The sequence below is a fragment of the Diachasmimorpha longicaudata genome, chromosome 6, assembly GCF_034640455.1.
Source record: "Diachasmimorpha longicaudata isolate KC_UGA_2023 chromosome 6, iyDiaLong2, whole genome shotgun sequence".
NCBI lineage: Eukaryota > Metazoa > Arthropoda > Insecta > Hymenoptera > Braconidae > Diachasmimorpha > Diachasmimorpha longicaudata.
The window spans coordinates 9,784,586-9,798,367 of NC_087230.1; the positions used below are offsets into that span (position 1 = coordinate 9,784,586).

General features: G+C 42.6%; 1 protein-coding gene across 3 annotated transcripts in view; it reads right to left on the reverse strand.

The window, feature by feature from the left end:
• Positions 1–10,711, reverse strand: part of LOC135163432 (paired box protein Pax-6-like) — a 34,642-nt gene extending 23,931 nt beyond the window's left edge. The window contains exons 1-2 of one of the 3 annotated variants that reach the window (XR_010299115.1): positions 10,344–10,710; positions 7,854–7,978 (exon numbers count right to left, since the gene is read on the reverse strand). Coding sequence is in view for 2 of the 3 variants with exons in the window: in XM_064122869.1 (XP_063978939.1) it covers positions 7,854–7,866 (13 nt within the window). In the remaining variant the exon portion in view is untranslated. Of the gene's footprint in view, positions 1–7,853; positions 7,979–10,343 lie in introns of all 3 variants that reach the window. The other 2 variants (XM_064122869.1, XM_064122868.1) reach the window with 2 other exon arrangements.
• Positions 10,712–13,782: the final 3,071 nt, after the last annotated feature.

Genomic DNA, 13,782 nt, shown 5'->3' on the forward strand with positions numbered 1-13,782 from the left:
ACTTGGCAAAATCTCATCTCATCTCTTCTCATGAAAACTATTCTTCTGTTTACTTATTTTTTTTATTCCCCACCGAGTGACGAGGAATGCAGTGAGGAAAAATCAAAAAGTCCTCGACCTATCGGCTGCACCGACGTACGACTGGATCAGAAATTAGGGGGAATGGAGGGAAAATTTATGAGGGATACTCTCGTGACACACTTTCAGTGTTGCATTGTCACCACGTAGCATCCCGTATGCCAGCCTATTAGTAACGTTTCGCGTTCTGTCCTCCTCGCGTCTATTCACCTCCATCATTTTTTTTTTCTTCACTTTCCGAAGAGTTCAATCGCCCGTGAAGAACAGGCGATAAATTTTGGGAGAAATATCATTGATTTTCCCGGTGTGAATCTGTCCTTTTCTCTCTCTCTCTCGTCTGCCAACAAAAGATGTCAAAAAAATATGAAACAGAAGTGTACATAACGCGCAAAAAGAGCAAACATGGTGGCTGTGTACCGAGTTGAAAAGAAATCGTGGCAAATTATTCTTGAATGGGTACGTGTTAACGACTAATAACGATTCGTGCAAATATATAACACTGCTTGGGGGATAATACTTATAATGTCGTCCATTGTGCACCCCATAAATACGTCTGAGGTGTGCGATGTGTGTGTACGAGGGATGGAGAATATTCAGTCTTTTCTCTCCCTCCCTCTCTCTCTCTCGATGCTAACCAGAGGGGTGCACTCGAGTGGCCATTCTCTACTGCCATATCCCTCGTGCTACTCGCGTGTTTTCATATTGTAACGTTTATGTATTTAATATCAGTCGGAGAAAATAAACCTGACTCGTTTACATTGTATTAAGACTTCATTAGCCGCCCCCCTTTTCATTCCTGGGTATTACGAATGAATGCATTAATCCACTTGACCTTTTTCGTGCTCTCGTATTTTCAATTTATTCAGCTTTTTAGGAGTTATTTAACTCTTATTTTTGCGACTTCTGTTTTGCTTTCGATTACGTAATTTTATGATTACGAATGATTTACGGTGTGAGGTAATCTTGATGCAGGTGATGAAATCCATTTGCTCAATTTTTTTTTCCGGCCTCTCATTGGCTTTTGTGGGCTCTTGCCCGGGAGCGATTCGACGGGCGAATTACAATTTGAAAAAAATAAATAAAAGACTGACTGTGAATGTAATCATTGGCGAGGTAATGGTATTAAGGAAATTAGCTACATCAGCATCATTTTCTTCTTCGTCATCTCGCTCCTTGAGACCTGCACGACAAAGATCTTCTATTCGATGTTGAACAAATATTGACCTGGCACTATCGCCTCCTCTTTTTTATCAGGTACATGCTATCGGTGCAGCGATAATCACGGCTAAACAGGTAAAGCAAGATGTAACCATTGTCATGTGCAGGCTGATTAAACCTCATCGATTCCATCCGATAAAATATCATTAAGTATAAATAACCTTCGATAACACGATCGATACGTTAGTTTTTCTTCTCCTCTTTGCTTTTGTTTGTCTCTAGTTGTTGTTTTTTCTTGCTGTTGTGGGGTGAGAATGAGAACAAAAAATAGGGGGGGAGGAAGGGGAGGTGAAGTGGAGGCGCGGGTTTACAAACGAGCGACAGAGCCTCGCCGACGGCTCGACTCAGACGGCAAATTCATCATTCCCCTTTTTCTCTTTACTTCTTCCCAACTTTTTTTCCCTCTTCATTCTTCTTCCTTTTCTCTCCCCCCCCCCGCCACTCCCCTGTGCCCTCACCCCCTTTGGCACACGGTGGTCCCGCCTCTTCATCGAGCGTGATAATCGATTGCGACACGCCAACTGAAACTCACGAGGAGGAAAAAAAAAAAGTCCTGATTTAATTTTTCGTGGAGATAAAATTTTTATAGAATCCAGGAGTGTTCGCCTTTTGTGGTTTATTCGAGAGTCCAGAGAATTTTTGTAGAATGACACCCGTGTGGGTTAAAGCACTGTGTAAAGGTAGTAGGAGGGGAGAGGGCAAGTTGGCGTCTCAATCATCCCTTCAGAAGTGCTTCCGGTGAAATGAATGAGAGACCCCTTGGCGCGCTTGAGGCCATTCGTTCAGTACAACTTCTGTGAGAATGCTCGAAGATTCTGAACATCCAAGGGATCTCACTCTCTTTAAATGCCCACTTGAGTGCCTCGACCTGTAATGGACTCATATTTTTAGAGGATAAGAGGAAATGGTCTCAAGGTCAATTGGATATTTTTTTTTATTCATCCGCCCTGTTTGGGGAGTTGTGAAGGAAAAAATCCCCAATTACAAGAGAGCAGTTCACTTGGAAAAAATTTTAATTGTCTTTCAATTGTAATGAGAAAATAAACTATAAATTGATGGACAAATTAATTTGATATTGGACAGCTGGATCTCTTATTCATTACTAGGGACATAATCAGATGAATAAAATTCAATTTCTTGTAACCTTGTTATTGTCAAAGCCTTTCAGCTTTGCTGTCGGAAATTTCAAGAGCAGTTTTCCAACAATGTAAGCGTATTTAAACATTGAAGGTGAACACGCCGATTCAATCACACATGCCAATGAAAAATGATTCCGTCCGTATGCCATTAAAGATATTTGTCACAATGAAAAGACATAAAAACATATCGATAGTCACGCGACACGGTTATGTGTCACGAAAGTAAGAGGGATAATTTATTAGATTGGCCAGATGCAGGGTAAACAATTCCAAGTGACAAGTTGTATACGGAAAAATAGGGAATCCCAAAAGGAAACTTTGAAAAAAAAAAAAACTACTTCTTTATATACCTGTGAGCAACGTCTCAGCGTATCCCATTTTGCCGGTGAAATTGTTTGAGGAGAGAAGAGAGACTCATCCCTCTCGTCGAGTGTATTGAGACGCCCGAGTGGGTGACATGACGAGGGTCAGGGACTCCACTTTCGGTCTCTCTCGCTCTCCACACTGACCAGGTGAATGAGAAGCAAAAAAAAAAATAAAAAAAGATTACGGAAGCTCCTCTTCGCTTGGGGATCTGACCGACTAGACGAAGCCGAAGAATATGTACGCGGAGATGGCAACGAGCAACAATCATCATAATAGCCCTCATTGTTGTGGACATGTTTTTCAGAATGAGAATATTTCCTGTCGTAGACACCCCTGTACTAGACCTGGGTATGTGACCGACGCAGGGGGCCCTCCACAATGAGCTCTAGTATTTGTTGCTGTTTGTATCCAATATGCCGCGTGGGGCATTATAACCATTTTTCACATTCTACGAACACATCTTTTGACGGTAACATCTTGTAATCTATTGATGAGAGAGAAAAATAACAGGAGAAATCTCTCATTGTTGGATAAATTGATGGGCGTCATCGGAAGGGCGATAAATTTCCTTTGGATCAGGGGAAAGTAGATTCCAGTGATGAAATTATTGAAAATCCATTGGCCAGCATTAATTATTCATATGCGCCCATTAGTTAAATCTGCCGAAAATCGTAGCAGTATTTATCCCCCCGTCGAAAGCTCCTCCCGATGTAAAATATTTTGATAGCTCAAGGTTAATCAACTTATGGAAATTGCCTAAAGACATAATGCAAATTTATCCGGAGGCTAGGCACCTTATCCTTCCGAATTGAATTATCCAATTAGCCGTTGGGTGAACCATCTAGCGTTCAGCAACCTGCAAGAAGGTAGACAGGCGAAGCACACACAGTTGATATACATACAGCACTCGAGGCTGGCCCGATGCTTGGGGAGTTGGCGTGCCGAGGGGTTTTCTGGTTATAACCCTGGGCTGAACGAGAGGAGCACGAGGCGAACGTGGTCCAAAGCGGGCACACTGGACAAAGAGCCTCGTAAACGCGTTATTCCGCGCCAATGGATCTGTCAGAGCCGCTTCTCCGAGTGCGCTACGTGGAAAAGGTCTGTCTACAGCCTGGCCCCGTGCTCCAAAATGCTCTATATAGACGTGGTACATCGACGTCGACATCAGCATCCAAACCATCTCCCCTCACAGCCAACAGTCTTTCCACTCTCATCTTGAGGAATTTTTTTTTCCAATGGAAATGTGAATAGATAAGGTATTCGAAGGAAGCATTTCTCTTCTACTGAATATGCACTTCTTCAATAATAATTTTTTATATTAAATAAACATTGTGAGCTCAATTGCTGGTCCTCCAGCTGCACACTCTACTTATGGGGAATGAAAATCGCCAATAAACCCAATTTTACCCTATTTCTTCGGTCGTTTTTTTTCTTTTTTTGGAAATCAAAAAAACTAAATCACTTTTTTGTCGAACAATGACGACATGTGTTCAGTGGTAATCCTTCGCTTGGGGGACAACATTGGGCAATATTTTCCCTGAATCTTGTGAATTTTGTGATTATTCTGGTTGAGAAAAAATGGAAGAATGAAAAGAGAAAGGAATTCACTGGGGGTTTGCCAGGTTGTTTAATAGAGGCACAATATCGGAGCGATCGCAAAAGGTGAGCTCACAATAATACCACGAGGTACTGGCAAATGTCATTGTGGTCGCGCCACGGGTTTTTCGTAGCGTTCCCATGAGAGTCGCAAGGGCTAAGGAGATGGTGACTGAGGGGCGAGCTAAAGCACCGCGGGGGAACGTTTAGCAAGTAATTAAAGTGCGTATCGAGATGATCATGGGAAATAACTTCATCAACTTGTGAATTTTTTTTTCATTTTTCATCATTTGTCAATGTTATTTCACATTAGACGGATTGAAAGATCAATTTCCGAGGAACATAAATTTCTCATTATTTTTTTGTTAGTGAGTAGAGTCTGTCGATAAAATTATCGTCAGGCAGAGGTGAATATATCCCTTCAAGTAGCAGGTGCGGGGGTGAAGAGCGAGTGGAGGGCCTCTTGAGGGGTCTTTTCAAGGCGAAACGGACTAATTTTTTCATCCAGCCTTGATCACTCGGTTTGGGAATTAACCCGGGATTTCATGGGGAATAAAAAAGCCCGAGCAAAATATCAACGTTTAATCACCGAAGAGGAGGTTAAATAAAAACACTGGAGATTGGTATCACCTCGACGTAAATCGTAGAAACATCACAGGGAGGGAAGAGAGTGGATTTCCCCGTGGCGAAAGAGCTTATGGGGTTCCATTGAAATGCCTCGTGTACAATGAGCGACCGATGTAATCTCCGGAAACGTTTAGGGGAAAATTAGGTCGACAGTTGCATGACTAGAGCTCTCTTAGCCAAACGAACCCACGATTTGTCACAATATTTATTCAACTTGATTTTTTTTCTTTGTTTGAGCGAGCATCGAGCGTATGTGGAAGTTTGATAAAATCCAAAACAAGAAGACAATATGAGAAGACCAAATAGCATCGAGCTTAATTTATTATTGTCCAAATAGTTGGATTTTGAAAATTTTTATTTTCATGATTTTGCGAGGCCTGATGACCTCATGGCGCTGCTCATGATTTGTGAGGGTTGATGTTAGACATGTATTCCATTCCATTATCACTGCGGACTCCGTTTTGTGAGGGCTGCGGTTCATAATCTTATTTTGTTTGAATGTAATAAAATTTCCTAGAGTTCGGAATTCTCGAGTGTCGGGCTGAAGAGGTGTATTCTCCCGAGAATATTATAAACCTCGAAGAAATATAGTAAATGGTAGACGCATGAAGGAATGACAATGCGGTAGGAAAAAGGGGTGAAAGCCATTGATGCCTCACGCGACTTTTTCCCCCGGATGAAAGATGCCGTCGGACGTGGGTAGATGAGACACAAGAGGGTGAAATACCGGGGGATTGACGCAAGATGACGTATATATCAGGAAAATTACTGTTTACCAACACCCTGAGACGAAGCAAGGGCTGCTGGATTCCTCCCTCCCCCTTGGAGTTCCTCAGACAACGTTTGGAAATTTTTATCTCATTTTTTTTATCTTTTTTTTTCATGTATCCCGCCACTTCGTCGGTGGAAGAAAGGTGAGAAGTTTTTTCACCCGAAGAATTCTCTCTCGATTCTCTCCTATCTCTCGTTTATATGTGTGTACATCTCCAAGACGGAATTTTAGTCACTCTAAATGCGTATACCCCTGGCGGGCGTTTTCTGTTTGAAGAGGAAATTTCACAGTCGAGTGAATTGCCGATTCGCCGGTAAGAGTCCTCTCTCTCCTCTACTTTTACGGTCTTATTCCGCACGCCCATGGCCCAAGGAATGTATAACGCATACCCGAAAAATCATCGAATCAATACGTGTGCTTTTGAAATGAAAACAAAACGAAAAAATGAGGAAAAATTTAGAGGAAAGGAGAATTGAGGAAAATGGAGTAGAAGGACGAACGGGATTTTTTTTTCGCTGAGTTAGCAAAAGGATGGATGGGGGGAGGGGATTGCGACCCTTGAAACTGGGGATTTCTAAACTGCGAATGTCCTCCTGATTCAGAAGTATTTACACTCAGAGTCACCGTTCATTGTTATTTCTTTTCACGTATTTACGCTGCATAAAAATTTCCAAAAACAGTTCAACTGAAACATGGAACTTCCACTGATTTGTCCATAAAATTTTATATTTCCAGTGACGGAATTAAAAATGTTTCCAGGGTGCCTTTGAAAAAAGAAAAATATATAAAAATTTAGACAATAGAGGAGAAGTGAGAAAATGGGGTAGAAGAAAGAGTGGGGATTTCTTTTTTTTTTTGCTGAGTTAGCAGGGAGGGTAGGGGGTGTGAGTGTGCGACCTTTGAAACCGGGGATTTCTTAACGGTGCGCCTCTCCCTCGTGATTTTTTCCCCCTCTTTTTGCGCTCGAAAGAGAGTGAAGAGGACGACTGAGCGTGTACCGGGGGTGGCAGCATTTTTGTCGCCGAGGAGCAGTTACGAATTAATTGAATAAGAGTCGTCGAGGCGCTCGTCGCGACGCCCGTCGGATCAAAAGAGGAAGAGAACTCTGGTGTTTCGCTCTGGAGAACTTTGCAGAGCATTTTTTCCTCTTCTCCTTCCATTTTTCTTCGTCTTTTTTATGTCAAGAGTCTTGCGTATATTCGTGGGGTGTATAAGCAGTACTGGAGCGATCAATTCCACCGGTTTCCTTGAAACTCTTTCAGAAATAATATCCAACATCACCGGGTCCCTAAGTCAGCGTCAATTATCCACACATAAAGATAATTATTTTTAAAAATTATTATTATCTCCGTGGGCCTGACTATTCGTCATTGATTTTCAATGAAATACATTCAATGGGACAATCGCTGTCGAATAATTCGCTCGATGTGACTTTCTTCTTTGTTCTTTTTGCTCTCTCATACTTTTGATTAATTGACTATTTTGAAAAGTTTGACGATCGAGTTGCCGGCATTTGGGCCAGAATGTCGCGGCACTTGATTCGATGATCGCAACGGCAACTTAACGCTACACACCCCAGTGGGTTTGCGCGCACTCGGTCAGATAACTCGGGCGATTTTCAAGCACCCTGAACGCGCCTCGAGAATCATATCCATTCAGCTGAAACCCACTACTGACATCGTCTATCTTGGGATGTTTACTCACTTGTGGATTCACGGTATTTTATACGGCTTAGTACCCCTCATTAAACTAGTACCACGATTTATCGTTTTTCGGTGAGAATGGAATCACTCGTGTCATTCATTCTCCCTTTAATTTTACTCTTCAAGTCTGATTAGATAGTCCTTTGACTTTGGCTTTTCCTTTGGCCCGATCAGAGGATAATTCCGGGGTGGAATCGTGAATGGTCACGTTGACCAAAAAAATTCAACTGTTGCCCCGGAAATTGCAATCAAAACGAAGGGTAAAGTGCTGTCTGATGTGTGTAATCTATACATTTCTCGATGTTATCGATCACTCGTATTTTTCAATGGAGAATTATATGATTATTTACTCACCTTTATGCGCCATGTCGTCAGCGGTAACAGAGGCCAGGAGGCCAGTCGCGCCCGGCCATGGAGCGACCGCAGCGCCCAATTGCTGCGAAGGCAGAATCTTCGGGCCTTTGAACGCTTTTTTTTCACTGAAAAAAAAAAACTCGATTAATGACTTCACTTTCCATAAATTAACCATCGAAACTGGGGCTTCCTGACGCCAGCCGAGTACACAACAGAGAGACACTTGCGCGAGATTTGATAACACATTTTTTTTTAACGTAATGTTCACTCGACCTTGACTAATTACAGCTGTGTCAATTGGCTGACACTTGGAGCGAGTTTTTACGGGATTGACCTGAAATACTCATTGTCCCGTGATAACCGATTTTCACCTCTTCACAAGGGTTCAGTGAACCTCAGCAGACTGAATAGAACATAACAAACGACATCGAATTGTTCGTAATTAATCGACAATTTTTTCCCGTCACGTTTTTTCCCTTTTTATTATTATTTCCCATGAAACTTGGATGTTGTAGCCCTTCATGAGAGTATCAACGATCGTGGTGGGACACGTGTAAGTGCGATAATTAGTGAGTACCGAAGGGTCTCGATATACGTTACTCAACGAAATCCCAAAGTGAGTGGAAAGTGGATTCCGCGCCTCGCAACAATTCTAGGTTTTTTTTACTCGGAGGAAATTGAGTGCGAAGGAGAATGAAATGGAAAGGGAGAGGACGATGTGAAATAAAAAAGTAAAATCCCGCGGAGTACATCACTGGCCGTATTGTGCAAGAGGATTACTCGGGGATTATGCCCGAGCGAGCGCAAACAGGATCGCAACGGCTTGTGATTACAAGACGCCAAGCTGTCGATTTAGCCATCTCTCCCCCTCCATCATTTGGGGTCCCTACACGGCGAGAAATTTTCGGTAAAAAGCTCATCAAAATTACTCTCCACATGTATCTCCAAACATTGACCGCGCAATTGTCAATATCATGCCGTCAGTCGACTCCAGGGTGATGACGATAAAGCTTCCATTCTATTTTGAATGAAAATCAGCCGAGTGTCCACCAACGTTCATCAGGATATTGTCACCTTGTAGATCATGTCAAATGAATCATGTCACACGTCACGTACATCTGATTCTCGCGAGTCGCAAATTTGTCCTCGAGTTTCCCGGTGGTCTTTATGTACTCACTCTTTATTCACCTCAATTTTATCAGCAATTAACGTCACACATATGTAACATGTGTTTCATTTAATGGGTAAATAGAGTCAATTAAGAGAGATTGTGAAATTGTGCCCTTGTACCGGTCTTTATTAACTCAAAAAATATGTTTTTTGACGATTATGGCGCGCTTCAACGGGGGTTTGTTTGCGGGTAATTGACGAGATGATATAATAACCTGTTGTACGAATGGCTTAATTCAATGATTCTCCGGAGGTAGATTTACTCTTAATAGAGAAATCCTCGGGGTATTAATTCAGGCGGGAGGATTACAATGAAAAGGAAGGCATGGATATGCGTGAGGTGGCTGTTTGTTGAAGATAAAAGAGAGGGTGGGGGGTGTTACTCTTTTGGCTTCTGTGTTGTGTTTATTCGTTTGATAATACTCAGGGATACATCATTAATGTGGCACACGGGCCATGGATTCATCCTACCTATTACTCGGAAAGTGTAATAATGTGGATAATAACTGAGTCCCTGTCGCGTTCCATGTCGTCGCTTTCGTTGTACATGACACTCGAGGTGGGAGAACGGGGTGGAATACTACGGGTGCATGCTGTACCCAAAGAGGGAAACATAAATGAGTTGTCATACCGGATCTTCACGTTTCTCACTGTTTCACGGGGGCTTTTGTGATTATTAAGGGCAGAGATAAGCCGAGGGGGTTTAATTAGGGGATTTTACGCGGTTTCCGGATGGAAAAATGTGCAGATGGGGTGACATTTTTACCAGCGAGTAGTTTAACTACAGGGGTTCTGCTTCTGACAACTATTCCAATAATTTTTTCGCCATTTTGAGTGTTCAGTTATGCAAAAAAAAATCATCGAACAATAGCCATTCTTCTCCGATAAGTTACGATATTTGCAGACGAGTATAATTTTTTTTACTGGGGATTATGCTCGGCGTTGTATTTGGAAGATTATCTAGTATCCAGGGGGTCTACATGGTCGATTGAAGAACTGTACCTCACACCGGGGGATGCGAGTTGATCCGACGGAGATGATTTCATCCAGCCCCGGCAATTTTCAAACACGATAGACTCCGAAAAATGAATGCGACAATGAGAAAAAAAAATCTGAGAGGGAAAAGAGATTTACCAGAAGTTTTCAAAAGACACCCTCACACCGACAAACCTGACTGAGACCCCGGGGGTGCCAGCGACACTTGTGTACCGCGGAACTATTCAGTCTGCGCCCCTAGCTTCATGGAGAATTTCACGCGTCTATTGCCTAATTAACTCACCCCTTGGCAGAGTAAAAAAAATCATGAAAATGATAACTCACCAAGATTCCCCCGCGGCGTTTCTCCCGGATCTTCAGCCACAGTCTCACGAAATCACAGTTGAGTAAATCACAGTTGAAGTTGTTGTCAGATTGATCAAAGACAAGACAAACCGCACTGCAATCTCCGGAATTAATTAATCATGCTACCTCACCATGACAACAAATATTTTGTCGATCTGAATTTAAGGTGAATCACAGACATTTATTTATTATTTAACCGGTTAAACACTCGCCTCCGGGAAAAAGTGGGGAGGGGCGACTCGGTGATAATAATTTAACGCGCGCGTGTACCCGATGTTCACGACGAGGAGGCTGTGAGTGCTGGCTCCGTGGTGCCGTCGGCACGGAGTCGCGTGGCGTTTTGGCGCGGACGCAAACACCCCCTAGAAATCCCTCGGAATCTCCGCACAAACACGCACACAGAGCACTCCCTCTCCGCCTCTTTTTTATTCAGCTACATCTGTCGCACTCGGGCACAGGGAGTTGGCCATGGCGATGTACTGGGGTATAAGTATATCCGAGGGGTGGTGGAGCACCTCCGCCAGCCAATGGGAGACGCTCACCGTTCCCCCCACGTGGTGGAGCCGAGGATTTTGTACGTAGTGGGGGGAGAATTGTGCTGCCCCGGTACCTCTCTCTACGTGACATCATCGATTCTGAATGGTGGAGATGCTCAACCGTGTGGAAGGGACTCTCGGGGGCGCTCACCATCGCATCAATGCGCAGGCGCTTATCTCGGGTATTATCACTGTTGAGGGTTTATGTGAAATTGCCTGCGCGCGACAGATGGAGATCGACTCTCGGTCCAAACGCGTCTCATTTTATTTTTATTTTCATTTTTTGGGTTTTTATATTCGCGAGAGGGTTTACAATTATTTTTACATTTAATTTATTGTCTATTATGGTAAGGGAATCTGTCAAGTTAAGTCAAATGACAATTTTCGGGGAGAAAAAGCGAAAACCTTATAATTTTTCCGGATTATTTATTTAATTTATCGTCGATTTCTCTTCGATTGTCGAGGTTTATTTCCATGTTTTGAATATGTAGCGACGCGTTCGCGAGGGGGAGCAGCAATTTTTTTCACTCAACTCGGGAAAGTAGAGAGACTTATTAAAATATAATTGGCGTTTGTCCCTCTTTGTGCAAAACGTTATCTAGTCACGCGTATATACGAGGGGGCAGAAGGCCGTCGCATTATGCATGCCAGAGTGCCCCCACGGGTGACTCACCCTCTTCCACCCCCCGGGTCTCTGTCTCACCGTCGGTGGCCATTGGTCTCTGTCTTCTTCTTCTTTGAGTGTGAAAAAAATATCCTCGAGAGGAGAAAAAAATTAGAGGTGGAAAAGTACTCGGGAACGTGCAACTGTACCCAATACAAAATACAAGAGTTAAAGTGGCACATGTTAACGATCAAGTACACTCGACACATTTGAGAGACACGCGTGGCAACTCTTGAATTTCAAAGAGGAAGAAATTTTGCTTCTGCAGCTATTGTCAAGATCTTATATCTGAGTATTTCGAAATTTACGAGTTTTGTACTCGATTGATAACAGTTTTGAATGATTTTATTGGAGAATTATTTTTAATTAATTCCTTCGACAATCAAATAGTTCAAATTAATAGAAATTTAGGGAGAATATTTTCCATCTCCGTTTCAATCGAAAAATTCGTGCATAAATATTCAGAGTAGTGAAGTTTCCACTGTAAATGAAAGTCCGCATGTCCTGGGGATCGTACATCCTCTCAAAATCGTGTGGGGGTTTGAACGAAGGGAATCCCTCCACCGTCTCCTGCGATGTGAATCCGGCTTTAGGGTATCCACACGGTGGAAGTAACGCGTTTCGATTTTGCGTTAGTTCAGCTACGCGTGAATCCAGCCAAGGTCAAGTCGTTACCCGCTTCCAAGCATCTCACCCCTCCTCCACCCCCGCTCAGACGTGAAGATACAGCGGAGGGTGGAAAAAAAATTGGTGGAATTTTTTGTTAAATTTTTCTTTCGACAGTTTTCCTTCTTTTTCGTCATTCCTTGCCGGTATTGATTTATTTCGTTGAAACGCGGATGATGTCTGACCAAACTTGTATCACCTTGATTCAGGTATTCTCTGAGTCAAGTACAATGACCCATTTTCTTTGATTGCCGTAGTTATTGTCACACTGAGCACCTGTTATTTTCTCACTCGATTTGACGTCAATTTTCAAATAAATTGTAGATCACTAATTGCTGGCGCGATCTAATTAGCGGGAAGTTTTGCATCTTCCTGGATAGTCGAGCATGTCTCTGGAAATAATCGATTGTTGAGCACAGCAACTAGTCAGCAGGAAGTTCATTACGATACAAAGTTTTTTGAACTATTCGCCTCGGCCTTCTGGGCAACGCTGCGCAAACAATCATTTGAACATTGACGACGTATCGAGGTGGCAATGTACCCTGGTGACATGATTATTCAGATGTGATGGATGTGGGTAATTTGTGAAAATATCCCAGGTGTTTTTCGCAGCAAGAATATCCATCAATTCTTGGAGTGTCAGTGAATACAACTGATTCAACATCCTGTTTTCAATGTTGGAGGGGTTTTCATTCAAAAAATCATCGCAAAACAAGTTATTATTGATCGAGTGAGTATTCGCTGATGTAATATAGGTCAATGAGTATTTCAGGAAATATTTTCAGACGTTGAAAATTGCGTTTTAAACATCACAATTAATTCAATCAATTTTTTCTTTTTTAATCATTCTCTAGTCAATGTGAGTGGGGCAAACTGAATATTTTTAGCGGTATTTAAAAATTAAACTTTCAAAAAATATACTCAATTGATTATAATTATAATAAATTCATAAAAGTTTCCTGGATTTTTAAATTCCCTATTTTTTTTCGCTGGCTGGTCGAAAAAATAACAAAACGGTCTCTGAACGAACAACTTTTTCAAACATTTAATTCCAGACTGTTCATAATTCTTGAAATTGCAATTGCAACCCCTTACATGAACAATTCCCCGACAAAAGATAACAGATATATCCAAAGTATCCAATAAAAACTCCGGAGACACGCGCGAAACAAAATACAAGAGCGCGTCCGAGGGCAAAGGCAAACAAATTAACAAGTAGGAGTCGCTTGTTTATTATTGGGTGGGTACAATTTAACCACGCCTTTGTCATGTGTACCATCCAATCCCGTGTATCCAGTTATTTCCCCCCTCCTCCCCCCCACTCGCCGCTATTCCTCAAACAACCCCCCGCTCGACCCTTAACACCAACACAGATTCAGATTGAAATAGTCCATCTCACTCGCTCTCCTTGTCCTCTCCATTACCCGGGAATCGTTGGAACTCGTTTAGTTTTGCGGTGACGACGATGACGTCACACACCGCTGGCAGCATGCAACAGGCGTCTCCGACCTTACTCTCGACGACGCGTCTACTTTTATCCTCGGAGACGATA